Source organism: Ostreococcus tauri (genome assembly GCF_000214015.3).
Source record: "Ostreococcus tauri WGS project CAID00000000 data, contig chromosome 10, whole genome shotgun sequence".
Classification (NCBI taxonomy): Eukaryota; Viridiplantae; Chlorophyta; class Mamiellophyceae; order Mamiellales; family Bathycoccaceae; genus Ostreococcus; species Ostreococcus tauri.
The window spans coordinates 149,003-173,815 of record NC_014435.2 but is presented as its reverse complement, the minus strand read 5'-3'; the positions used below and the strand labels follow the sequence as shown (position 1 = coordinate 173,815).

Sequence of the window (24,813 nt, the reverse complement as noted above, 5' to 3'; positions counted from 1 at the left end):
TGTTCATTTCCATCGCGTCGTCGTGGTCAGCGGGAGGCGCGTCGACGTGTGCGGGCAAGATTGTGATTTTTGTACGAATTCAACGCTCACGCGCGACGACGCGAAAGACGTTCGCGAATCCACGAAGACGACGGTGCGCCGGGGGCGCGTTCAGTGATTTGTGTTGAATGGATTACACGCGAGAACGAGCGTCCGCTCGGTCACGGATCGAGGTCGTCGAGGCGAACGCGCGGGACGACGCCGCGCTCGGCGAAACATCGCGTCACCGGCGCGAACGCTTCGGCGTCGATCACGCTCGCGAATCGCGACGCCGCGCGGCGAACGCGTTCGACGTCGATAGCACCGTCACTCGCGTCGCTCACGACGCCGATATCGACGGTCTTCGTCGTCGTCGTCGTCGTCGTCGTCGTCGTCGTCGTCGGGACCGAACCGCTCCCGTCCCGCTTCGCCTTACGTCTCGCCGCCCGCCGCGCCTCGAGCGCGTCTAATCGCTCCCTGAGCGCCTTCGCCTCCGCGCTCGCGATCGCGATCGCCCGGAGCGACGCGCGGCGCTCCGCGCGCGCGGCGTCGGCGTCGACCACGAGATGCGTCATCGCTCGCGCTCTGTGTCTTCTCCGTCCTCGCTCACGCCCCCCGGGGCATCGACCGCGCGCGCGGGCGACCACGGGCGCGCGCGCCCGTCGCGTCTCCCGAGCGCGCGCGCGCGCGCGTCCGTCGTCGCGTCGGCGTCGGCGTCTGACGCGCGCGCGCGCGTGCGTCTCGTATGTACCACATTATAAACCCATATAAATCAAACCAGGACGCAGCGCGCGACGACAACGGTCGAGCGCGCGCGCGCCGCAGTGTTCGACGCGAGGTGCGATCGATCGCGCGATCGACCGGCGCGCGCGCGCGATCGGTGATTTTATTCCGCGTCCGTGCGACCGCGCGCGGGGCGGGGCGGGCGCTGCGCGTCGACGTCGACGACGGATTTAAATCACCCAGCCGGTCGCGGAACGTCGAAGTGGATTGTTCCCCTCGGGCGTCATCACGCGCGCGCGACGGCCTGTACGCGGGCGCGACGTGGAATTCCAGAGGTACTGATTGTTACGCGTCCGCGCGCGCGATTTCACGCAGAACACCGACCTGGGGGGCGTCGCTCGGGGGAAACTACATCTAAATCAGGTCGTTTGTTGGCGCTGTGTAAGATGCACGCGCGCGGAACGCCTTCGAGTCAGAGGAACGACGGATTGGAAAAAGAGAACGCGCAGGCGTCGTCGCGAGGGATGAAGAGTGCGACGCCACCGAGCGGGAAGACACCGGGACGAAGTGGTCTGCAGTCGAGAACGGAGAATGCGAGCGAGAGCGGACGAGGCGACGAGCGAGAGGCGACGAAGGAGTGGACTCTTGACGACTTCGACATCGGGAAGCCGCTGGGTAAGGGCAAGTTCGGGTCGGTGTACTTGGCGAGAGAAAAGAGAAGTAAGTACATCGTCGCACTCAAGGTGTTGCACAAGTCGCAGCTGTGCGCGTCGCACGTGGAGCATCAGTTGAGGAGAGAGATTGAGATACAGTCGCACCTGAGACATCCAAACATCTTGCGACTGTACGGATACTTCTACGACAACACGCGAGTATTCTTGATCTTGGAATACGCCGCATTGGGAGAATTGTACAAGGAGCTGCAGCGTGCGAAACGGTTCAGTGAACGGAAGAGCGCGACGTACATTGCGTCTCTCGCGCGCGCGCTCATTTATTGCCACAAGAAGCATGTCATTCATCGGGACATCAAGCCCGAAAACTTGCTCGTGGGCATCAAGGGCGAGCTCAAGATTGCTGATTTCGGTTGGTCCGTGCATGCGCCAAATAGCCGTCGTCAGACGCTGTGCGGGACGCTTGACTACTTGCCGCCTGAGATGGTGGAGGGTCGTGACCACGACTACGCCGTCGACGTGTGGTCACTCGGCGTGCTGGCGTATGAGTTCTTAGTCGGCACGCCCCCATTCGAGGCGGAAGGGCACAGCGAGACGTACAAGCGTATCCTTCGCGTTGATTTGCAGTTCCCGTCGTACGTGAGCGAAAACGCCAAAGACTTGATCCGAAGTTTGCTCGTCAAGGAACCGGCGCAGCGTCTGCCGCTCAGTCGACTTTTGGACCACCCGTGGATCAAGGAAAACGCGTCGCCCAACGGTATTCCGCTGCCCGAGTGAGCGTTTGATGATGTGCGCGTATCTATTACATCGCGCCACGCGGCCCGTAATGGGCTTCACCACACGTCACCGCTCGCTCACCGTGTAATTCATCGCCTTTTGTAGGTGCATCAGAGTCTCCGAAATCATCGCGTCGGAAGAGATAGCCCGATAGTACGCAGAACGATCGCTCTTCTTCGTGTAATGCTCATTTTGACGAAGTTCGTCGTCCGACCATTGTTTCATATCGTGCACACTCGCCGCTCGGACCATGGTGCGAACTTTGCTCGATGGAAACTCCAGAAAAAGAAGAGCGCGCGCGAGGACAGCATCAAAATTGGATTCGAGTTCCTCCAACCGGACATTCAAGCATTTTCGATCTACCGCGCACTCGACGTGCGCAAGAGCGAGCATGCGCAATTCGTCGTCCGAAAATGACATTTCAGCCGATATCGCAACCTTTGGCGTCGCGTTCGAGAGAACGTCAGCGAACGGTGTCAGCCAATTCTCGTCCAATGGCGCTCGACGATGATACGCCGCGCCGCTCACTATGACGTCTGGAGGATTTCGAACGACGTGAACAATCCTGTAGTCAAGCGCGTTCGACGTCGATATGATTGATTCGAGCGAGCGCTCTCGCGCATCTGAGATCAAATACTTCGGTAAGCGCTTCCCAAAGTGATAGTCAAAGACTATATCCGCGTTTGTGAACATACTCCGAGACGTCTCGTCCTCCTCCTCGCTCGACCTCTCCGCACGATCCTCCGCGGCGCGAACGTCAAAGAACGAATAGTTTCGTGAAATCGTCTCGAGTACGTCCCGCATGAGCGCCGTGCCCGTCTTATGATGCGTCGCGACGACCCTCACGAAACCGTCGGCGCGTCTCCTCGGCGCCGCCCCAGACGTCCGAGGCGCCTCGCCCATCTCCGCGCCCACGTCCGCGATCACCACCCTCGACAGCGCTCTCGCGAACGCATCGAGCTTCATCCCCGAAAACTCCTCCGTCGCCGTCCCGTACGCGTACGCCGCCGCGTCATCGCTCACGAACTCTGCCTCCGCGCCGCGCCGCGCCGCGCCGCCCCACCGTCCCGCCGCGCCGTACAGCACCACCGCCACCGCGCTTCCGAGCATCGCGCTTCGCAGGCGTCCCGCGTTCGCCCTCGCCCGCGCGCGCTCGAGCGCCGTTCCATCGCCGTCGACGCCGTCGGTGGACGGCCGTCGTCGAGGTCGAATCATCCTCGGGGAAGTGGAACCGTCGCGCCGTGTGACGCGCCGGTTCGTCTCATTCGCGCGGTCGAATTTTTAGTGAGTCGTCACTCGTCGGCGAGCCCCTATGGGATACTGTAGACACAGAAATACCATGTGCTTGACAGTCTAGGGTTGAGACAGCTCGCGCGCGGGACGAGGGTATCGATCGCATTTCGTCGCCAGAATTCGCGCGTGTCGTCGCGCTGACGCCGTCCCGGCGCACCGAGCGCGCGGCGCTCGCTGGCGCCCGGTAGCGACTCGCGTTTGACGACGTCAAACGGTCGACAAACGGGAGAGACGGAGGAACGATCGTGATTTTCCTGGACGATCTGTTTGAACGACGAGGACGTCGATCGCGTCGAGACGCGCGCGGACGCGGGTTGGAAGGACGTCGATAGCGGGTTTGACTGCGACGAGGCGTTGGTGATCGATCGCGCGCGGTTTCCGAGCGCGAGACGTCGGCGCACGCGAACTTCATGAGCCTCACGGTGACGAGGGCGACGCTGAACACAGACACGCCGATCGTCGGCGTCGAGCTACAGCCGTACATCGTCACGCGTAAGAGCGATGGGACGTCCACGACGGAGGATATCGGAAAGGAGAACGCGCACGAGGGGAGTTACGTTCGGTATCGATGGTATCGGTCGGGGAAAAAGGCGAAGATGATGGTGTGCTCGGTGCACCCGGCGGAGAACGCGACGCTGATGAATATCGCGACGCGGACGTACCACTGCGATTCCGAGTGCTTTAAGCACGCGTGGAGGGAGTGGAATCGGAATCGCCTCGCGAACGGCGAACCGTTTCCGACAAAAGCGGATCGCTCTAGTGTGAAGGACGATCCAGAGGCGTGGAAGGCGGCGAAGGCAGAGGAGGAAAAGCCCGAGGAGAAGAAGAAGATCGAGCCTTGGATTGAAATTTGTCAGACGCGGAACTACACCGTCGGTGTCGACGACGTGGGGCACGTTCTGAAGCTCGAGGTGGTGCCGGTTGACGTGAAGACGGAGAATGAGCAAGCGCAGCCACAGAACGTGATCACCGGTAGGGTGATTCCGGCCCCGGAGCCGCCGCGCAGGAACATGGTGAAGATAATGCACAATACTTCACCAGAACCTCGGACGTTCACGTGCGCGACGTACAACGTGCTCGCAGATCTGTACTGCAACGCCGACATGTACGGATACGTACCGGATTGGGCCCTGGCGTGGGCGTATCGTCGACAGAATATATTGAAGGAGATCGTCAACTACAACGCAGATATACTGTGTCTGCAAGAAGTACAATCTGATCACTACGAGGAGTTCTTTCAGGGCGAGATGGCCAAATATGGGTACGCTTCAGTGTACAAGAAGAAGACGGCGCAGATTTTCAGCGAAGGGAAATTCGTCATCGATGGCTGCGCGATTTTCTTCAAAAAGGACAAGTTTGCGTTGATTAAGAAGTACGAAGTGGAGTTCAACAAGGCGGCGTTGAGTCTAGTCGAGTCGTTGGGTGGTGCGACGCAAAAGAAGGATGCGCTGAACCGGTTGATGAAGGACAACATTGCCCTCATCGTTGTCCTGGAGGCGCTCGACGTCGATCAGCTTATGAGCGGTAAGCGACAGCTTCTTTGCGTCGCGAACACGCACATTCACGCGAATACCGAACACAATGACGTTAAGTTATGGCAAGTGCACACGTTGCTCAAGGGTTTGGAGAAGATCGCAACGTCGGCGGAGATTCCGATGGTGGTTTGTGGGGATTTCAACTCTGTACCAGGATCGGCGGCACACTCGCTCCTGTCCGCGGGCCGTGTGCCCGCAGATCACCCTGAGCTCGGTATCGATCCGTTCGGAATACTGCAACCTTCGACTAAGTTGTCTCACCCACTCCCGCTAGTGTCGGCGTACACAAATTTGCACAAGCCGTGCTTGGACTCGGACGCGCTCGAGCGTCAAAGAGACCGAGTCGACGTCATCGGCGAACCTTTGTTTACGAACTGTACCAAGGACTTCAACGGCGCGCTCGACTACGTCTTCTACACCGAAGACGCCTTGTCACCGATCAGCCTGCTCGAACTTCCGAGCGAGCGGGAGGTTCGCGCCAAGTACGGTGGTCTACCCAACACGCAGTTGTCGAGCGACCACATCTGTCTGATGACGGAATTTCAATGGGGGCCGCGCGTTGATCCCATGCAACACGGGCAGCGTTACATGTAACGCCACCTGTGAGTACATTACCAAGCAAAAAACAAGAAAAAACGAAAAATTCATGTTAGACATTGCTTAGCGTCGCGCCCAGTGCGAGAAATGTGCCTCTCATAGCGAGGCATCAACTTGGTGTTTGTGATATAACAGAAACCATTGCCTATACCGTAACTCGTACATAGATTACATAACTGGTACCCCTCCCCGCACGCGTCTCCCGTGTCCGCTCAGGTCTTCACTGATATTAGCCAAGTCCTTCACCGTCACTGTGCGCTGCTCAGACATTTCTCTCAACGCTTGAAGATGCGCGCTTTCGATCTTCGTGAATAAGTCTTCATACCTGAATAGCATGATATCGAGTAAGACGCTCTCATTTTGTACCTCCTCATCGGCGCCGAGCGATTTGAGCTTTGCCACTCTCTCACTCTTCAGCGTGTCTCGCACCGTCTGGAGCTCCTCGGCTACGCGAGGCAAACCAGCGCTATAACAAGCGGTAATGAGCTCATCGACGGTGCACAGACCATTCGAGTGCGCGAATCCGACGAGACTTCGAGGCGCCAGACTGATTTGTCTAGATATGGGATCGAGTTTTGACGAAGAGTTTTGGGCAGCGCCCGGAGACTGTCCCAGCGACAATCGAGAGCTGCCCTTCTTGTCGGGCGACGGGCTATGTTCGAGCGCGTCCGTGAGATCTTTCGTAGAATCTACCTCAAGGAGCGCCTTCGCTGCCTCTGTGAGAATGGCGAACGATTCGCTTCGATTCATACCTCCATGGAAGCTCACATCCGTGCTCTCGCCCACGATAGCTTGCTCTCTCTTCATCTGCGTATACAAAGAGTTTAATGCCTTTCGACCCTCGACTTCGTCTTGGTATGCTTTACCCGAGTGAGTGGTGCCCTCACGCGACCCTGCTTCGGAACCGAACGTATCTAACATGTGATTCGGCTTGTGCACGTTGTTCCTTCCGTGATGGACGGAGCGCTCCGCTTTCATTGACAGCCAGCGTTGAAGAGTCGTCACGTCATCCGGAGTGAGCATCTCCGCAAGAAGGCCCACGGTGTGTCTCTCGAGACTCTCTTGCATAACGAGCGCGCGAAGTTGTTTCTTGGCAGCCGTCTCCATGTGCGCCGGCACCCGCAGGGAGTCACCCAGAGACACGTGCATGTGCGCAGAGTTACCCTGACGCAAGAATTTATGCGTGATGGCCTGCGCGGCGTTCATTCGCTTCGACGGATCACGAACGAGCAGTTTAGATATCAAATCCTTCGCTTGCCTGTCCACCGACGCGTCCAAGGGTTCGTACTCTCCCCGTAAAACTTTGTACAGTCCCGCCGCTGAGTGCTCGAACGGCATCTTCCCGGTTACGAGAAAGTACGTAAAAACGCCCACGGCCCACATGTCCGCCGCCTGCCCGTACTCTCGTCGTTCTTCCACTTCCGGCGCCTGGAACAGTGACGTCCCGAGCGGTGGGAGATTACGCAATCGTTCCTCCCGCTTCAGCGACGCCGCTCTCCCAAAATCCACCAAGGTTACGCGCGCGTTTCGACAGTCCTCGTCGCAGCGCACGACCAAGTTATCGTGCTTCAAATCTCTGAAAACCACGCTTCGCGCGTGCACGTGCGCCACCGCGTCCACGATTTGTCTCAACATCTCGTGTTTCTCCCTCCCGCGTTCGCTCTCCGTCAACGCGCTCTCGTCCAGTTTCACCAAGTACCCGATGAGCGTGCGGTCCCCGGCGTCCTCCATCACCACCTGCACATCCGTCGGCGTCTGATACGCCTTGACAATCTTCACCACGCTCGGGTGATTCATTTTCGACAATAATTCAATCTCCCTGTACGCCTCTACCCGCCGCTGCGACGCCCCGAAGACGCCGATGTGCGTCTCCTTCATCACCAACCGCCGCCCCGTCGACCGCTCCACGCACGCGTACACCGCGCCCTGTTGCCCGACCCCGATCTTCCGCCCGACGTCGTACGCGTCCGCGATCTCGGACGTGAAATCGACGAGACGCATGCCCGGGAGATCATCCGCGTCCCCTCGCGCGGTGCTCGACGCGCAGCCCATGTCGGGGGCGCGCGAATGCGGGGAAAAAGCATCCACCGCGTCGACCCGCGTCTTCGGATGCGCGACGCCCGCGTTCGACGCCCGCGCGCGCGTTCGCGGATCGACGCCGGGAAACGGATGGAACAATATTACTCGTATTACACCGTCCGACGCGCGCGCGGTCGACCGGTCGCGTCGCGTCGCGTCGGCACCGAACGCGCGGGACGCGGTCGACCATCGCGATGGGGTTCCGCGTCGGCATCACCGCGTTTTTTTCCCCGCCGCCGCCGCCGCGGCCGCCGCCGCGCGCGTCCGCGCCGCCGATGCCTCGCTCGGATCGAACGTGAGCTTCTCCGCCCGTCGATCCGGTCGCGTCTCGCTCAGGAGGAGTCCCACGAGGGCGAGCACGGTTGCGAAGAGGCAGACGTTTTGTGAATCGTACCCGAAGCGTCGCTCCACGCGCTCGCACGCGCAGAAGAGCGCGGCGGCGACGGCGGCGAGGACGGCGCCGCCGTGCTGTCGCGCCGCGCGCGCGAGGTGCATCGCTCGCGGTTCGACGCGCGTGGGCGTGTGACGCTTCGTGACCTTACGAAGACGAAACGTCGACGGTCGACACTTCGTCGCGACGGTGGTCGACGCGCGCGATGGTCGAGCGCGAGCTCGGGGCGGAGGTGAAGATTGATCTCGACGTCGTCGAGCGGCTGCGACGGAGGCCGAGGGAGGAGGAGCGTCGAGCGTGGCGAAAGTTTTCGATGAAGATGGTGTCCGAGCATGACGTCGTTCGCGACGGTTGGATCGTCGTGAACGAGCGCGTGTTCGACATCACGGCCTTCGCGAGGTCGCATCCGGGGTTTCAGAACGCCGGGCAGGTGTCGACGGCGATCGCGATCGCGCGGGCGCTCGGGAAGGAGGCCACGGAGGAGTTCGCGGCGATACATAGCGCGCGGGCGTGGACGCAGTTGAAGGATTTTCAAATCGGCGTTCTGGCGCGCGATGGGGAGGCGGTGGACGATTCGAGCGACGTAGAGACGCCGTCGACGGAGTGGTTGGAGGGGGACATGACTTTCGGGGCGCGAAGGATGGAGGTGACGGATGGACACTTGAGATTTTTGGAGACGTCGCACGGGTTGCCGCAGAGACGCGCGACGGAGGTCGTCGCAGAAGTTTCGATGCGCGCGAGCGAGTCAAAGGGGCGTGAGAAAATTCGTACGTCGATGTGGAGGGGGTTGTTAGGAATAGTGGGCGTCGCACTCGGAGCTAAGACGGCGACGAGAAAACGAACGTGACCGTACCGTTTGGTGCTTTGGCACCCGAAGATGTTTTGCGGGAATTGGCAAAAGCCATCCGTGACGCGCGACGCGACTGCGACTGTATGCTATAGGTATTGTTATTGAAGACGCCCTCGAGTCATCGATAATGAAATGAATCGTGTGCTGCGCGCGACGCGCATTCAGTTCGTGCAAGGCTGGGCGCGCTACGCTACATAAAGAATTAACCAAGTTTGGGGAACGACGGATCGACGTCTCGGCGCCACGCCGCGAGTCCTCCACGCATGTCGAAAACGTCTCGAAAACCTCTGAGCGAAGAGTTTGCGAACCATGCCGACGCACGTTGACTATTGTTGCCTCCAGCACACACGAATAAAACAGTATCGACGTTAGCGTCGGCCTCGGCAACGACGGATCGCCATTCGCCTTCATCGAGCATTTCTATGGGAATGTTCACCGAGCCACGCAGATGGGCGGCGTCGAACAGGCGCTTTGATCGGACGTCGACGATGAGCGCTCCAGTGGATGAGCTCCGAGATTGGAAATCACCCGTGCTCAGCCGCTTCCACGCCGAATGCTTCTGAAGTTCCTCGTCGAGCGATTCGCCGGGCCCATGCGCAGGCGGCGCACTCAAATCTACCCCGTTAATCGATGTCGTTTTCACAAACTTGATCGGACACGGCGTCGAAGATAAGAATGCGTCGTAATCATACGTTTTCTGATCGAACTTTTCCACCGAGCAACACGCGCACCTGGGATCTCTCTCCTCGCGCATGTTGAGCGTCATGGTCGGCGACGCGCTCAGCGAGTCGAAATAGACCATTTTCCCTCGCAACGTCTCCCCGATTCCGCTCAAAACTTTGATGGCCTCGAGTGCTTGAAATGTACCGACGATGCCCGGAAGCACACCGAGCACGCCCGAGGCCCCGCACGTTCCGGCGTCGCCCGCAGCTGGCGGCGTCGGAAACAGACATCGATAACACGGCGCCGGCGTGAATGCGCCGAACTCGCGCCTTTCGTCGTCCCAACACCGCGTTCCGCACAACACTGTGAGTTGACCCTCGAACCCGACGCACGCCGCGCTCACGAGCGGCACCCCTCGTCGCGCGCACGCGTCCGAGAGCACGTATCGCGTCCTGGGGTTGTCGCTGCAATCGCACACCAAATCGAACCCATCGACCATTTCATTCGCGTTCATCTGATTGACGAAAAGTCGATGCTCTATGATTTCAATCCCATCGTTCAGCCCGAGACACCGCTCTCGCAGCGATGCCGATTTGCTCGTCCCGACTTTGCTCGTCGCGTGTCCCACCTGCCGGTGCAGGTTGCTCAGCTCCACGTCGTCCGCGTCGCACAGCGCGATCGTCCCGACGCCGTTCGCGCTCAGGTACGTCGCCACGGGACATCCCAAACCGCCGCACCCGACGACGAGAACTCTCGCGGCGCACAGCGCGCGCTGGAGCGCGGCGCCGCGCGGGAGCACGAGGTGTCGAGCGTAGCGCTCGACCGCGCGCGCGTCGCGCTCGATCTCGAGCGCGGGCGTCCACGTGGACGCGCGCGACATGTGACGCACGTCGCGTCGCCAACGACGCGTTCGTCGGCGACGCGACGGTGGCGAGAGGTGGACGCAGTCGCGGTGTGAGGGCGCGCGCTTTTTGGTTTTACACAGCACCGACGCGCGCGGTGGAGACTCTACACTGCAGGGTAGTGATGGTAACGACGGTTTACGCGTCATCGAGCTTGGCGCGAAGCTCATCGCCGCCGACGGCGCCCTTGGACTGGAAGAAGGCGCCGCCGCCGCGGACGCTCGGCTCGCGAGACGTCGTCCCGATGTTTAGGAGCATACCGCTCGAACTGATCCGCTCGACCCCTCGCGTCGATCCCTCGGGCGTGTTCGCCCCGCTCGTCGACGGCGACATTTTCGCGATGACATTTTCGAGATCTCGCGCGAGTTGGTTGAACGATTCGTTTCGCTTCATCACCGGTCCCTCCAGCGCGTCGTAACTCTTCATCGTCTCCGGCGTCGCCGGCGACGCCGCGCTCGCCCCTCGCGTCTCTCAGCGCGTCCACGAACTCCTCCCACGCCATGCGCACGTCATCGATATCCAAAAACTCCCCGCACGGGTCGTCCCTGAGCACGCGCGTGAGCGTCGCGTGATGCATGCGCACGAGTTCGAATCCTTTCGCCCGGCGCTCCGCCGCCGTCGCCGCCGTGTACCGCGCCCACACCGCCCCGAGCGCGCGTCGATCGTCCGCGGTGCCTCGATAGAGATGCGCGACTAAATCCACCACCGCGAACGTCCCGCGGTCGTCCCCGCGCGCGGTCGCGTCGCCCATCGCGCGCGCGGGTGTGAAGACGAAGCGTCGCCGGCGCGTCGCTTCGCGTCCGAAACGTCGTCATTGGTCCATTTCATGGGCATTTTCGCACCACAATACGCACGGCGTCGACCGCCGCCCCGCCGCCGGCGCGCGCTCGACGTCGCGCGCGCGCGAGTGCGCGACGACGCCCATGCTCGCCCGCGCGCTCGCTCGCGGGCGTCGTGGACGCGGCGCGCGCGCGCTCGGGGCGCGCGCGGCGATGGACGACGCGTCGATCGCGTGGACGCGCGCGACGACGGGCGATGACGACGGGCGGCGCGCGAGGACGGGCGACGACGGACGACGGCCGTGGGAGACGGCGGACGACGGACGACGCCGCGCGCGCGTCGTGGACGCGCGCGCGATCGCGCCGGCGCTCGTCGACGCGCACGGACGGGGGCATAATTATTTGAGAATCTCGCTCACGGAGCGATGCAACTTGCGATGCGCGTACTGCATGCCGGCGGAGGGGGTGGATTTGACCCCGGATGGACGACTGTTGACGGCGAGCGAGGTGGAGCGGTTGGTACATATTTTTGCGAGGGCGGGAGTGGATAAGGTGCGGCTCACGGGGGGGGAGCCGACGGTGCGGAGGGATCTGGAGGATATCGTCCGACGCGTGTCCGCGGCGCCGGGGGTGCGGGACGTGAGCGTCACGACGAACGGCGTCGCGCTCGAGCGTAGATTGGAAGGTCTTAAGGCGAACGGGTTGACGAGATTGAATCTCTCGCTCGATACCTTGGTGCCGGCGAAGTTTGAATTCATGACGAGAAGGAAAGGGCAAGAACGCGTGATGCGGAGCATCGACCGCGCGGTGGAGCTCGGTTTCGACAGCGTCAAGGTGAACGTGGTCGTCATGCGCGGACAAAACGACGATGAGATCTTGGATTTCGTGGAGCTGACGAAGACCAAACCGATCAATGTCAGATTCATCGAGTACATGCCGTTTGACGGGAATAAGTGGAGCGAGAGGAAGATGGTTTCGTACGCCGAGATGCGCGCTCGAATCGACGAAAAGTACATCCTTCGCCGAGCCGACGACCCGCGCCAGGAGGTGGCGAAGAATTTCTACGTCGATGGACACGTCGGCACCGTCAGTTTCATCACGAGCATGACCAACCACTTCTGCTCCGGATGTAACCGTCTTCGAATCATGGCGGATGGAAATCTCAAGGTGTGCCTCTTTGGAAACGCCGAGGTGAGCCTTCGCGACGCCATGCGCGAGGGCGCGACGGACGACGAAATCCTCAAAATTATCGGCGACGCCGTTCAGCGCAAGAAGGCCAAGCACGCCGGCATGCACGAGCTCGCAGATCTGGACAACCGCGCGATGATTAAGATCGGCGGATGACATACGACCGCCTCGCCGCGAGGCGTCGCCTAGCCCTTTAGTCTAGCCGCTCCTGCAACATCACCTAGCGCAGTAGTCATCACCGACGCGTCACTTCGCACCGTCTCGCCCTCGAGCGCGCGCACGAGCCTCGAACGCGCTTCCGTCGATCCGAATCCGCGCTCGCCCACGCTCGAGCGCGAGCGCGTCGACGCGAGGGGTGACGCGCGAGAGGTTGCTTTTTCAGTCGACGAAGCGTCGACGAAGCGTCGCGACACGATGACGTCCGCGGGCGCGTACGAGATCCGTGAAGACGAAGAGGGGCGCGTCGATGCGTCGTCCGCGAAGTGCGCGGGGAGTTCGAGGGAAGAAACGTGGGTGAGCGGCGCGACGGGGACGGCGGCGGCGACGGCGGCGCGCGGCGCGTCGACGTTGCGCGCGCGCGGGCGAAAGTTTTGGGACGAGTTCACGTGGAGAGAGGCGAGTGGTTCGTTGGGTGATCTCGGAACGTTTTTACCGCTGTTGATCGGAATGTCGATCGAGTGCGGGGTCGACGCCGGGACGACGATGTTGTTCACCGGAGCGTACAATGTGCTCACGGCTTTTTTGTACGAGATACCAATGCCGGTGCAGCCGATGAAGACGATCGCGGCGGTGGCGCTCGGAGACGATGCGTTAAACGTGAATGAGATCATGACGGCGGGTATTTTCGTTTCGGCGATCGTTTTGGCGCTCGGGTCGACGCGGATGATGGATGTGTTTAACCGTTTGACTCCGCTCGCGGTGGTGCAGGGAATGCAAGTGGGACTCGGGTTGCTTCTCGCGAGGAAAGGGTTCTTGCTCGCCGTGTACAAATCGGGCGACGCGATAGAGGTGCGCGAAATGTTGGGCACCGATGGGTTGATCGTCACCATCGTTGCGATGTGCGCCGTCATGTACGTGTGTTCGCCCGAATACCCAGCGGCGTGCTCGCAAGGCGAACTCGATACGGGCGAAGAGCGTCGCAAACCACGCAGACATTACATCCCGGTTGCGCTCATACTCGTGATTATCGGTATCATCATGGCGATGACAAAAGACAGAGCGCTAGATGGCCTGACCATGGGGCCTGCTCGACCGAAAATTTTGAGCGCCTCGTGGTCGGAGGCAAAACGAGGAGTTGTTCACGCCGGCGTGCCACAGCTTCCACTGACGACACTCAATTCGGTCATATCGGTATGTGCGCTGAGTAAGGAATTATTTCCGAACTTTCCAGCGTCTCCAAGCTCCGTCGCGACGAGCGTTGGGGTGATGAACCTCGTGGGCTGTTGGGTGGGTGCGATGCCATCGTGCCACGGCGCTGGCGGCTTAGCCGCGCAGTACGCCTTCGGTGCTCGAGGCGGCGGATCGATCGTGTTCCTCGGTGTATGTAAGATGTTTCTCGGGCTTGTTTTCGGGAGTTCCTTGGTCAAGCTGTTGGGACACTTTCCAAAGACCATACTTGGTGTGATGCTTTTCTCCTCGAGTCTGGAGCTCATCGGTATGGGGCTGAAGACAAAACCCGGTTGGCAGCAGCACCAGAAGTATCTCGTGATGGTCACGGCAGCGGTAACGATATCAACGAAAAGTACGGCCATAGGCTTCGCGGCGGGCATGAGCACGCATCTCCTCATGGAGGTTCAGAGACGTATAGAAGTACCGGTAGGATAAAATTGTAAAGATTACATCTCGAGTGGATGGCGTTTTGTTGAATGAATATGCACTGTCATGAATGTTACAACGGATGACAAGATGTCATAGTATAGCCGACGCTCTATTGTTTTCATACTACCGTAGAAAGATGTTGCAACTACACGTTTATGGAGAGACAGCGGTTTCCGCGCGCTTCCACTTCGGTCGCTCAGCGCGAGCGTTCTCGCAGAACTTTTGGACAGGTGCGGCGACGCCAGCCTTAACTTCCTCCGGAGAGAACTCGCTCATGTAGTAATCTTCTTCTGTGGCGTCCTTCGAGGCCGGGAAGAGCATGGAGCCCCACATCGGGAAGTGAATCGGGATGACCAGAGCCGTCACCGCGATTACGTAGTAGCCGAGGTAGACAAGACCTTCATGGGTTTCGATGGAGTCCTTGGTGAAGAACAAGGCGGTGACGATCGTAGAACCGGCGTTACCACCGGCACCGATGAAACCAGAGACGACGCCGAGTGCACGGCGGGAGATGAAGGGTACAATACCGTAGGAGGCGCCTTCGGAGGCTTGGACGCAGATGGAGAAGGCGACCATGAAAGCGATGGTGGCGCCGAGGTTGTTCTTTGAGAGACCCATGAAGATGCAAAGGACACCTTCGAGGGTTTGCATGATCCACAACGTCCAAAGACGTCCACGCATGCCGAACTTTTCGGAAGACCAATCTGAAACAATACCGCCGACGGAGCGGGCGAAGATGTTCATCAGACCATAGCACGAAGCCAAGACACCGGCGACTTGGAGGGAGACACCGAATTGATCGAACAAGTAACCGGCGACGATGTTGTTCATCGTGAGTTCAACGCCGAAGCACGCACCGTAGGTGAGGACCATGGCCCACATACGGTAGTTCTTCATGCCGAGCAAGTTGACCATGAGCGCATTCTTCTTCTCCATGGCACCAGAGGTGGTGAGGAGCTTATAGTTGCCGTCCGGCATGTCTTGCCCGTACGCCAAGGTCAGGAAGGCGGTGAGGACGTGAGCGAGACCCGGGACAATGTAGGCCCATCGCCAAGCGAGGAAAGCCTTCTTACTGCAGCCAGCGAAGCAGATGGCGTAGATGCCCGGCATAAGGAACTGGGTGACGCCGCCGCCCAAGTTACCCCAGCCAGCGGAGGTGGCATTGGCAAGACCGACGCACTTGCGGTTGAACATGTTGGACATCCAGAACTGGGTGCACACGAACGTGGCGAGGCCGAGACCGATGCCCAGACGGCAGATCAAGAATCCCTCGAAAGTTTCGACCATGGACATGGCGAAGCAGAACGGTGCAGAGAACATGAGGATGAAGGCCATGCCAAGGCGCGGTCCGATGATGTCGCACACCGAGCCCATCATGACGCGGCACAGAATCACACCGGTGACCGCGGCGAGACCGGCGTTACCGAGCTGCGCCTTGTTCAAGTTCAAATCTTCACGGATCACCGGAATCATCGGCGCCGCAGCGAAGGTGGAGATGAAGGAGACGAAGAATGCGATCCACGAGCAATGGAAAGACAAGTGGTGGGGTCGGTTGAACGAGAAGATGTTCAAGGACATCGCCTTGTTCTCGCTAACGACGAAAAACAACGCGAAGAAGCGCGCGAACGTCAGTACAAATATTCAATTCATCGTTTCTCATCGGTCGCGAGACTCGAGCGCGGTCGCGCGCGTCCACACGGCGTCATCCCTCGACGCCGCTTTCAGTTCGACAACTCTCGACATCATCCCTCCTCGCGCGCGCTTCATCGCGCGTACCTATCGACCTCGATGCCGAACTTGTTATCAGCCGCGGGCATGTTTGCGTGCGTTTCCGTATGAATTCTACCCGCGCGCGTCGAGTGCGTCGGCGTCGGGAAGTGACGAGCGGTCGACCGCACCGCGCGGACGCGTTCGGCCGAACCGTCCGACCGACCCGGCGAGTGTCGGTCCATACATAGGCGTAAGAATACGTTTATACGATGCGACCGTTGGCGACCGTTGGCGCCGTTTGACGCGCCGGTGACGCTTTGCGCCTTTTTGCCCCTTCATCAGGACCGTTTCGCCCTTTCGCGAAACGCTCGTATTATAGGGTACTCGAAGCCTCTGTACGCGGTGACGTTCGTGAAACGACACGAAACGGCGGTCGACGGACGCGATATCGCCCGAGGCGCGACGCCGACGCCGCGACGCGTCACACCCGCACGCGACGCACGCGCACGACGCGAAGATGGAACTCACGATGAAGAAGATGCTCGTCGGCGCCTGCGTCGCGAGCGCGATGGCGTCCGGCGCGCACGCGGCGACCAAGTACTCCGAGATGACGGCGAACAAGCTCACGGTGACGACCAAGCTCGATGGCGCGGCGTGCGCCGCCGGTTCGGTGCGTTCGAACGCTCGAGGGGGCGAAAGAGACATCGCGCCGTCGGCGGTGGTTGTGTCGAGCGGTGTTGGCGATCGCGAGCGCGTCGGTGACGCTCGAGCGGGCGTGGCGCGCGGCTGAGGATTGCGGGGACCGAGGGGTTCGCGAAGGGTGAGGACGCGATGACTGACGAGCACGCGATTCACGCGCATGCACGTAGAAAATCAAGGCTGGTACCGGTGTATTGAATGTCATGGCTACCGGTCTCGACACCAGCTGCACCGACTGCACCGCCACCGTGAAGATCTGCTACGACTCTGCGGAAACCGTCGGTCGCAAGTGGCGCAAGAAGAACGACGTCGTTGACAAGAACAAGCAGTGCAAGCAAACCGCCGTCGAAGCGGATGAGCTCGAAAAGGGTATCGACGTGTCAAAGCTCACTACTGGACACGACATCACCTTGCCGCTCAACATCGCCCCGATCAAGTACACTATCCAAGTTCTCCAAAAGTCCGCCGCGGACGGCTACAAGCGCTATGGCGACAGCGGCTGCACCTTTGAAGTCGAAACGTATGAACGCACGCCGCAAGGCCTCGTCGGTACGATGAGCTTCTTCATCGCGTTCTCCGTGATTGTTTCCACGGCTGGCATCTGGTACGACCACAAGAAGCAAAGTGCGTACGCCGCCGCCAACGCGTAATCGATGCGTAGTACGTATATTCACTACGTACTTATCACTATCACTTGTAACACGGCGTATAGAACATTCATCCACCATGACATGCAACTTAATAACTTCGACCACTACCGTAGCGCACGCTCGTTCGCTTCTATGCGTGCGTCATGTCATGTTAGGGCAGCATCGCCTCGCGCGCGCGCGCAGTAGGCAGGGGCGTGGTCGTGCGCAGAGTTCAATCACATCGTTCGGTATAAGCGTGTGGATTACTTTGGGCACGCTATCACCCTTTTAGTTTATCACAAGCGTAATTTTGCATCTAGAATAAAATACGACATTCCGACGGCACGTTCAGTGCGTCTAGGGCGGGTACGACGGCCTTCTCGAGCATCACTGGCGGACCGCACATCAGGACGGCGGTATCGTTGGCGTCGCTAGAAGAGAATAGCTTCTTGAAGAAACCAGTGTTGTCGTCGAGCAGCTTGCACTTCTCGATCATGTCCTTGGAAACGTATCCCACGTCGCCAGTCCAGTTGGGCTCTTGCTTGTCAATGGTATAGTGCACGGACAAGTTCTTGTGCGCCGCAGCGAGCTCGTCAAGCTCCTTCTTCAGGATGATGTCCGCGGAGGACACGTTGGCGAACAGCAAGCTGACGCGAGTCGTGTCTCCGACATCGCTAAAGATTTGGCGGATGACTTGGAGCATCGGCGTGATGCCGGTACCGCCGGCAATCATGGCGATATTCTTGCACGCCTTCTTTGAGACGACGCCAGTCGCTGGGTTCAGCGTAGAGAATTCGCCCCGAGCAGAGTACGTCACCAACCCGCTCGGACCTTCGAATGCGACCATAGAGCCGACGGTAACGGAGTTGAGCTTCTGTGTGAGCTCGCCCTTGTCGTAAACCTTGACGAGTAGATCCATGAAGCCCTTGTCCGCGTCGCGAGTGATCGGCGTGTAGGGACGAGACACGCCATCAATAGTGACCGTCACGTGCTGACCGACTGGCAAGCCGAGAATGTGCTCCGGAGAGGGAAGCTCGAAGCGGAATCGCACGGTGTTCGAGGTCACTTGCTCTTTCTCAATGAGTTTCAGGTTCACCGTCTCGCCTTGCTTGAGTGTGACGAGCGTACCCTCCGGGTACTCGACAGTCGGTCGAGCGCTCGCCGGATCAACCTCTTGCTTCATGGCCTCAAACTTCGTCTTCGGAGCACTGCAAGACGGGCAAACGTAATCTGCCGGTAATTCATTGAACTTCTTTGTTTCTTGGTAGATGTAGCCGCACGCGGTACAGATGTGCGTCGCCTTACCCATCGCCTTTGGCACACCCTTCGTGTACTGCGCAGACTTGTTTATCTTCCATCGCGACGCGCGTCCTGGGTTCGGTGTCGGCACCGCCTTTCGCGTCGCGCCGAATCTTTCGATCATGATATCTTCTAGAATCGGTTTGAGTTCGGTACAAGCCACCTTTTCGATCTCAGGCTTCTCTTTGAGGTGACCATTCGGTCCGACGGTGCCACCGATGAAAATGTTTACACCCGGAACCATTCCTTTCTCGCCAGACGGATTCTTAACCTGAGCGCCCATGAGGCCGATATCGGCCACCTGCACGGGCGCGCAGGAGTTCGGGCAGCCCGTCCAGATCATACGAACGTCCTTGGTAAGATCCAAGACGCTCTCCAAGTGTTCAGCCATCTCCAACGCCTGGCGCTTTGTTTCGATTTGCGCGAAGCCGCAGAACTGGTTTCCGGTGCACGCCACCATGTTGGACACGAGCTTACCAGGGAACGGCGTGTACTCTTGGAAAAGACGTTCCTTAAGGATATCATCAACTTTTTCCGTCGGTACGTGCGGGATAATGAAGTTCTGTTCAACGGTGAGGCGAATCTCGCCGGTGCCATACTTGTCGGAGAGGTCAGCCATTTCGCGAAGATCCTCCGGTTGCATGCGGCCACCTGGAACGGCGGCGGCGACCCAGCTGAAGCCGTCTTGTTTTTGCTCGTGCACGCCAATGTAGCTACGCCGAGGGGAATCTCTATCGATGAGATCTTTCTCGGCCGCGCGCGCGAGCTCACCGATGGGCATGCGCGACGCGACTTCCAATCTGAAGTTGTCGAGACCCATTTCGTCGATGAGCCACATCATGCGGCATTTTTGGCGATTACCGCGGTGGCCGTAATCGCGAAAGGTGGTGAGCACGGCGTGCGTCGCCGCGACGACCTCGCCCTCGGGCACCCAAGCGTCCAAAGAGATGGACTCCGCGGCACGCTGAGAAGAGATGAAACCACCGACGATGATGTTGAAGCCCATCTTGCCATCCTTCATCGCCGGGATGAAGGCCAAGTCGTTGATGTCCGGGTGCTCGAAGAAATCGCTGCTTCCAACGACGCACACGTTCCACTTGCGGCCCAAGTTCGCGATGGCGGGGTTACCGCGACCGCCGCCTGTGACGTACTCCTGGATGGCGAGTGTGTATGGACGAGTGTCGACGATTTCTTGCGGATCAAAGCCTGCGAGCGGGTTCCCCGTGGCGTTGCGCACGTTGTCCAAGCCGCTCTGCAGCGAACACATTCCAAGCTCCTCGAGTTTGCGCAAAATTTCCGGCGCATCCTTCAGCTCGACCCCGCGGAGCTGAATGTTTTGTCTGGTCGTTATGTCCGCGCACCCGTCCTCACCGTAGTTCTCGATGACGCTCGCGAGGTATCGCATCTGCGTCGAGTTGATGAGCCCGTTCGGGAGCTTGAGTCGCATCATGTATCGTCCGTAGTGACCCTTCCGTCGGTGGAACAAACCGGCCCACTTCGGCCGCTGATCCGTCTCATCTGGATCGTTCAGCGCCTCGTCCCAAGCCTTGAAATCAACCGCGCTCGCCTCGGCCATCGCCTCGAGGCCCGCCAAGCCGATGAGCTCGCGCATCGGATCCTTCTCCAGCTTTAACTTTTCGAACGGATTCGTCGGCTTCCGCCACTCCTCCTTCACGACGTAGTACCCATCAGCATCTTTATACACGTGCGCATCCTCTCGCACCGGTTCCGGATACTTCGCGTACCTCGCGATCGTCTCTTCGTTGAACGCGCCGAGCGACGCCGCGTCCGCGGCGTGCCACGCCCGCCGCTCGCCCCCCGTCGCCCCACGCTCCGGCTCCACCACCGCGCGCCGTCGCACATGGACCCCTCGCACCGGACGCGCGCGCGTCGTCCCGTTCCCGCGTCCGCGTCCGCCGCGTCGTCCCGCGCCCGCGTCCGTCGACCGCGTCCCCGTCGACCGCCCACGCGCGCCCATCGCGCCCGCCATGCGCGTCTTCGTCCACGCGCGCGTCCGTCCACGCGCGCGCGCCCGTCCAAGACGCCCGCGCGCGTTCTCGCTCGACCGTCCCGCGTCGCGCACTCCCGGTCGCGCGCGCGGTGTCGACGTCGACGACGATCGATCGTCCGTCGTCGATCGCGATCGATCGTCGAGGGACGCGAAGCGTCGCCCGCGGGTGACCAAGCGACGGGGCCCCGATCGCGCGTCGGTGTCGTAGTGTACACCGAATGATGCCGAAGAAGAATAAAAAAAATGACCCGGGCGAAGGGACGCGAAACGACGCAAAAAAAACACGAAGCGTCACGGTCGGCGACGCGTCGACGACGGCGAAGCGTCGGTCGGGACGACGACGACGACGACGACGACGACGACGGACGCGGGAGACGAGCGCGCGCGCGAGCGAGGCGAGGTGAACGATGGGAATCAGCGTGCCGTTCGTCGGACGACGGGGGCGCGCGCGCGCGCGTGGGAACGAGGACGGGCGGTGCGATGAACGCGGGACGCCGTGTCTGCCGATGCCGAGGGAATTCATTCGAGCGCAGTTGGCGGCGAACATGGGGTCGGAGGAGGCGCTGGCGAAGGCGAAGGTGGTGGGGGCGACGCCGGACGCGCGAGACGAGGGAACGCCGGATGCGTGGGTGCCGAGACACGAGTCGTTGGTGCGGCTCACGGGGACGCATCCGTTCAACGTCGAGCCGCCGTTGACGGAACTCATGGAGTGCGGTGGAATCACCCCGGCGGAGCTGCATCTCGTGCGTAATCACGGGGCGGCGCAAAAGTGCGAGTGGGATTCGCACCGAGTGACGATCTCCGGGGAAGATTTGAAGAAGTCGAGGTCGTACACGATGGATGAGCTCCTCGCCAAGCCGGCGATGACGATGCCGATGTTGCTCGTGTGCGCCGGTAACAGACGCAAGGAGCAGAATATGTACAAGAAAACCATCGGTTTCGGATGGGGTCCCGCCGGTCTCTCCAACTCTCTCTGGACGGGCGTGCCGCTTCGTATTCTTTTGCAAGAGTGCGGCGTCACGTGCGTGACGGAAAAGCGCCAATACGTGTGCTTTGAAGGTCCGGAGGGTGAGCTTCCGAACGGGCCGAAGGGGACGTACGGAACCTCAATCCCGCTTTGTAAGGCGCTCGATCCGGCCGAAGACGTCATGGTCGCTTACGCGCAAAACGGCGAAGCGCTGCGACCGGATCACGGCTACCCGGTGCGCTTGCTCATTCCGGGTTACATCGGCGGTCGCATGATCAAGTACCTCACCACGATCCGCATCACCGAGCAACCGAGCGACAACTTCTACCACTTCCGGGATAATCGCATCATGCCTCCGGGCGTGGACGCGGCGATGGCCGATAAGGAGGGCTGGTGGGAGAAGCCCGAGTACATCTTCAACGAGCTCAACATCAACAGCGCCATTTCTTCTCCGGCGCACGGCGAGCGTATCCCCTTGGACTCCAAAACGTACACCGTGAAGGGTTACGCCTACACGGGTGGTGGTCACGCCATCACGCGAGTTGAGGTGAGCTTAGACGGCGGGTACGAGTGGCGTCTATGCAACGTCGTCCGCCCGTGCGCGCCGAACATGTACGGCAAGCAATGGTGCTGGTTTTTCTGGAATCTCGAGGTCGACACCGCCGAGCTCGCGGGAGCGAAGGAAGTGATGTGCCGCGCGTGGGACCAAGCGAACAACACGCAACCGCGTGATTTCACCTGGAATCTCATGGGTATGGGCAACAGCTGCCATTTCAGATGCAAACTCTCCGTGTCGGAGGATGCCATCGGGCGATACGTCGTCGGTGAACACCCCACCGAGCCGGGCGCGCTCAAGGGCGGCTGGATGGGCAACGAAGCCGGTGGGTGGAAGCCGATCATCGAGATGCTCGAGTCTGCTCGCGCGGGAGAAGAGAAAATCACCACTTCCGAAGCTGTCGTGACCATTCGCAAGAAGGAAGAAGATAAGCCCGCTGACGTCGTCCGCGAGAATGTCAGATACATCACGATGGAGGAGGTCGCAAAGCACAACTCTGAAGAGGACTGCTGGATCGTTGTCAAGAATAAAGTTTACGACGTCAACGAGTACATTAAATCGGGCGTGCACCCGGGCGGCAACGCAAGTATCACAATGAACGCAGGCGAAGACACGACGGAAGATTTCGAAGCAGTCCACAGCGACAAGGCGTGGAAACAGCTCGAACCGTATTACATCGGCGAGTTGGGAACGACGGAACAAGCGAAAGCTACGGCGGATGTTAAGGTCATCAAGCAGGACGACGAGCCCAAGCGTAAGTTTCCGGAGTTCCCGAAGCGTGGTGGGGTGAACCTCTTGACTTGGTACGAGGAACATAAGGAAGCTTACGGCGACATGATCACTGGCGAGGCCGCGGAAGCCGCGGCGTTCGATCGAATGTGGGCCGGCGCGAAGTTCGTCGTACCGAAAGACGCTCCGCTCGGGCTGAATCCGAAGAAGTGGATGCAGCTGAAGATCGATAAGAAGATTCCACTCTCGCACGACAGCATCCTGTTGCGCTTGAAGCTGGAATCTGACGAGCACCAGTGCGGCATGCCCGTGGGCTACCACATCTATCTCCGAGGCGAGTGGAACGGCAAGAAGGTCATGCGCGCGTACACTCCGTCGTCCCTGAACGGTACACTCGGTGCCATCGAGCTCGTGGTTAAGATTTATTACTCGGACGTGCACGAATCGTACCCGAATGGAGGCGCGTTGACGCAGTACATGCACCACCTCAACGAGGGCGACGCGATCGAAGTCAAAGGCCCAGTCGGTAACATCAAGTACCTCGGCGGCGGCAACTTTACGATCGACAATAAACCTCTCTCGCCTGTGAAGAAGATGACTCTTTTGGGCGGTGGCACCGGTGTCGCTCCCATGCTCCAACTCATCGTCGCCGTGCTCGCGGATGAGAAGGACCAAACTGAGCTTTCATTCATTTATGCGAACAAAACGGAGGACGACGTCTTGCTCAAGTACACGCTCGATCGACTCGAACGGGAGCACCCGAGTCGATTCAAGGTGCACTATTGCATCTCAAACGAAACGTGGGCGGCGGAAAAGAAGAAGGGTGAGGAATGGAGCGCCGATCGAATCACGTACAGTCGCATCAGCTTGCCCATCATCGAGAAGTACGGCTTTGCCGCCAACGGAACTTCGCACGTCGCCGTCATGTGTGGTCCCCCATCCTTTGAGGAAGACACGTGTATTCCCGCTCTTGAAAAGCTTGGCTACCCGAAAGAAACCATTATCCGATACTAGGCGAGTCATTCGCATTCTTACTATTGTACTAAAACGTATCCCGAGAAACTTCACTTTTATTGCAAAAAGAGGCCAACCGATGTTGGTTGCGGTTGTGGTATTCATATCGATATAATTCATAATTTACTTCTTTCCGTACGCGATCCAGTGCGCGCCAGCGGTGAAGAGCACGGCGCCCGCGATGTTACCGAGCGTGACCGGAATGATGTTACCGAAGATCATCTGCGACCACGTGACGTCGGCGCCGAGGAACATGCCGTGCGGGATCAAGAACATGTTCGCCACGCTGTGCTCGAAACCGAGCGCGACGAAGGTCATGATGGGCCAAAAGATTGCCAAAATCTTCCCCGCCGTGCTCGTCGTCGCCATCGTCCCCCACACAGCCAGCGTGACGAGCCAGTTGCACAGGAGCCCTTTGGCGAACGCCGCGCCGAACGGCAGCGACGCCTTCGCGGTGGCGATCCCGATCGCCGCCGCCGACGCCGCCGGCGACGCCGCCGTCATCGCCGCGACCGCCATGTACGCCATGAACACCGACCCCACAAAGTTACCGACGTACGAGAGCACCCACGACCGCGCGACTTGCGTCGCGTTCACCGCCCCGTCCAGCGCCCCGCTCGTCATCACGAACACGTTCCCCGTGAACAACTCCGCCCCCGTGAGGACGACCATGGTGAGTCCAGCCGGGAGCCCGATCGCACCTCTCACGAACGCGCTCAATCCCGGATTCGACGCCGCTAAACCCGGCGACGCCCCGCCCACGCACGTCATGAGCAGCGCCCCGAGGCCGATGAGCGCCCCCGCGGTGAACCCGAGCGTCACCGTCGTCTCCACCGCCTGCGCCGCTTTCTTCGCGCTCGCCGCGACCGCGGCGTCGAACACCGCGGGCGGCGCCACGGCGTCCGCGCGCGGCAC

General features: G+C 60.1%; 17 protein-coding genes across 17 annotated transcripts; 8 read left to right on the top strand and 9 right to left on the bottom strand.

Moving 5' to 3' along the window:
• Positions 1-200: 200 nt before the first annotated feature.
• Positions 201-593, bottom strand: OT_ostta10g01060 (unnamed product; the record flags this gene model as incomplete). Its single annotated transcript, XM_022983124.1, has 1 exon — positions 201-593. One exon carries the CDS (start codon positions 591-593, stop codon positions 201-203), a length of 393 nt encoding a protein of 130 aa, XP_022839763.1.
• Positions 594-1,187: 594 nt separating this feature from the next.
• On the top strand, positions 1,188-2,189 carry OT_ostta10g01050 (Serine/threonine-protein kinase, active site; the record flags this gene model as incomplete). Its single annotated transcript, XM_003081491.1, has 1 exon — positions 1,188-2,189. The coding sequence occupies one exon, from the start codon at positions 1,188-1,190 to the stop codon at positions 2,187-2,189; it is 1,002 nt and encodes a 333-aa protein (XP_003081539.1).
• Positions 2,190-2,255: 66 nt separating this feature from the next.
• Positions 2,256-3,404, bottom strand: OT_ostta10g01040 (P-loop containing nucleoside triphosphate hydrolase; the record flags this gene model as incomplete). The annotated part of the gene is made up of 1 exon (XM_003081490.2): positions 2,256-3,404. The coding sequence occupies one exon, from the start codon at positions 3,402-3,404 to the stop codon at positions 2,256-2,258; it is 1,149 nt and encodes a 382-aa protein (XP_003081538.2).
• Positions 3,405-3,892: 488 nt separating this feature from the next.
• Positions 3,893-5,611, top strand: OT_ostta10g01030 (Endonuclease/exonuclease/phosphatase; the record flags this gene model as incomplete). The annotated part of the gene is made up of 1 exon (XM_003081489.1): positions 3,893-5,611. One exon carries the CDS (start codon positions 3,893-3,895, stop codon positions 5,609-5,611), a length of 1,719 nt encoding a protein of 572 aa, XP_003081537.1.
• A 171-nt stretch (positions 5,612-5,782) lies between these two features.
• On the bottom strand, positions 5,783-7,666 carry OT_ostta10g01020 (Serine/threonine-/ dual specificity protein kinase, catalytic domain; the record flags this gene model as incomplete). The annotated part of the gene is made up of 1 exon (XM_022983123.1): positions 5,783-7,666. One exon carries the CDS (start codon positions 7,664-7,666, stop codon positions 5,783-5,785), a length of 1,884 nt encoding a protein of 627 aa, XP_022839762.1.
• Positions 7,667-7,906: 240 nt separating this feature from the next.
• On the bottom strand, positions 7,907-8,188 carry OT_ostta10g01010 (unnamed product; the record flags this gene model as incomplete). The annotated part of the gene is made up of 1 exon (XM_003081487.1): positions 7,907-8,188. The coding sequence occupies one exon, from the start codon at positions 8,186-8,188 to the stop codon at positions 7,907-7,909; it is 282 nt and encodes a 93-aa protein (XP_003081535.1).
• Positions 8,189-8,289: 101 nt separating this feature from the next.
• Positions 8,290-8,931, top strand: OT_ostta10g01000 (Cytochrome b5-like heme/steroid binding domain; the record flags this gene model as incomplete). Its single annotated transcript, XM_003081486.1, has 1 exon — positions 8,290-8,931. One exon carries the CDS (start codon positions 8,290-8,292, stop codon positions 8,929-8,931), a length of 642 nt encoding a protein of 213 aa, XP_003081534.1.
• Positions 8,932-9,136: 205 nt separating this feature from the next.
• On the bottom strand, positions 9,137-10,477 carry OT_ostta10g00990 (MoeZ/MoeB; the record flags this gene model as incomplete). The annotated part of the gene is made up of 1 exon (XM_003081485.1): positions 9,137-10,477. One exon carries the CDS (start codon positions 10,475-10,477, stop codon positions 9,137-9,139), a length of 1,341 nt encoding a protein of 446 aa, XP_003081533.1.
• Positions 10,478-10,637: 160 nt separating this feature from the next.
• Positions 10,638-11,250, bottom strand: OT_ostta10g00980 (unnamed product; the record flags this gene model as incomplete). The annotated part of the gene is made up of 2 exons (XM_022983121.1): positions 10,638-10,928; positions 10,984-11,250. 2 exons carry the CDS (start codon positions 11,248-11,250, stop codon positions 10,638-10,640), a joined length of 558 nt encoding a protein of 185 aa, XP_022839761.1.
• A 241-nt stretch (positions 11,251-11,491) lies between these two features.
• Positions 11,492-12,622, top strand: OT_ostta10g00970 (MoaA/nifB/pqqE, iron-sulphur binding, conserved site; the record flags this gene model as incomplete). Its single annotated transcript, XM_003081483.1, has 1 exon — positions 11,492-12,622. The coding sequence occupies one exon, from the start codon at positions 11,492-11,494 to the stop codon at positions 12,620-12,622; it is 1,131 nt and encodes a 376-aa protein (XP_003081531.1).
• A 258-nt stretch (positions 12,623-12,880) lies between these two features.
• Positions 12,881-14,290, top strand: OT_ostta10g00960 (Sulphate transporter; the record flags this gene model as incomplete). The annotated part of the gene is made up of 1 exon (XM_003081482.1): positions 12,881-14,290. One exon carries the CDS (start codon positions 12,881-12,883, stop codon positions 14,288-14,290), a length of 1,410 nt encoding a protein of 469 aa, XP_003081530.1.
• Positions 14,291-14,437: 147 nt separating this feature from the next.
• Positions 14,438-16,101, bottom strand: OT_ostta10g00950 (Major facilitator superfamily domain, general substrate transporter; the record flags this gene model as incomplete). Its single annotated transcript, XM_022983120.1, has 2 exons — positions 14,438-15,875; positions 16,061-16,101. 2 exons carry the CDS (start codon positions 16,099-16,101, stop codon positions 14,438-14,440), a joined length of 1,479 nt encoding a protein of 492 aa, XP_022839760.1.
• Positions 16,102-16,562: 461 nt separating this feature from the next.
• OT_ostta10g00940 (unnamed product) lies at positions 16,563-17,343 on the top strand (the record flags this gene model as incomplete). Its single annotated transcript, XM_022983119.1, has 2 exons — positions 16,563-16,664; positions 16,864-17,343. The coding sequence occupies 2 exons, from the start codon at positions 16,563-16,565 to the stop codon at positions 17,341-17,343; spliced, it is 582 nt and encodes a 193-aa protein (XP_022839759.1).
• Positions 17,344-17,638: 295 nt separating this feature from the next.
• On the bottom strand, positions 17,639-20,599 carry OT_ostta10g00930 (Riboflavin synthase-like beta-barrel; the record flags this gene model as incomplete). Its single annotated transcript, XM_003081479.1, has 1 exon — positions 17,639-20,599. One exon carries the CDS (start codon positions 20,597-20,599, stop codon positions 17,639-17,641), a length of 2,961 nt encoding a protein of 986 aa, XP_003081527.1.
• A 539-nt stretch (positions 20,600-21,138) lies between these two features.
• OT_ostta10g00920 (Moybdenum cofactor oxidoreductase, dimerisation) lies at positions 21,139-23,898 on the top strand (the record flags this gene model as incomplete). Its single annotated transcript, XM_003081478.2, has 1 exon — positions 21,139-23,898. One exon carries the CDS (start codon positions 21,139-21,141, stop codon positions 23,896-23,898), a length of 2,760 nt encoding a protein of 919 aa, XP_003081526.2.
• A 123-nt stretch (positions 23,899-24,021) lies between these two features.
• Positions 24,022-24,417, bottom strand: OT_ostta10g00910 (Formate/nitrite transporter; the record flags this gene model as incomplete). The annotated part of the gene is made up of 1 exon (XM_003081477.2): positions 24,022-24,417. The coding sequence occupies one exon, from the start codon at positions 24,415-24,417 to the stop codon at positions 24,022-24,024; it is 396 nt and encodes a 131-aa protein (XP_003081525.2).
• Positions 24,418-24,424: 7 nt separating this feature from the next.
• Positions 24,425-24,813, top strand: OT_ostta10g00900 (unnamed product; the record flags this gene model as incomplete). The annotated part of the gene is made up of 1 exon (XM_022983117.1): positions 24,425-24,813. A coding segment is annotated over one exon (389 nt), but the record flags the coding sequence as incomplete, so codon positions are not given.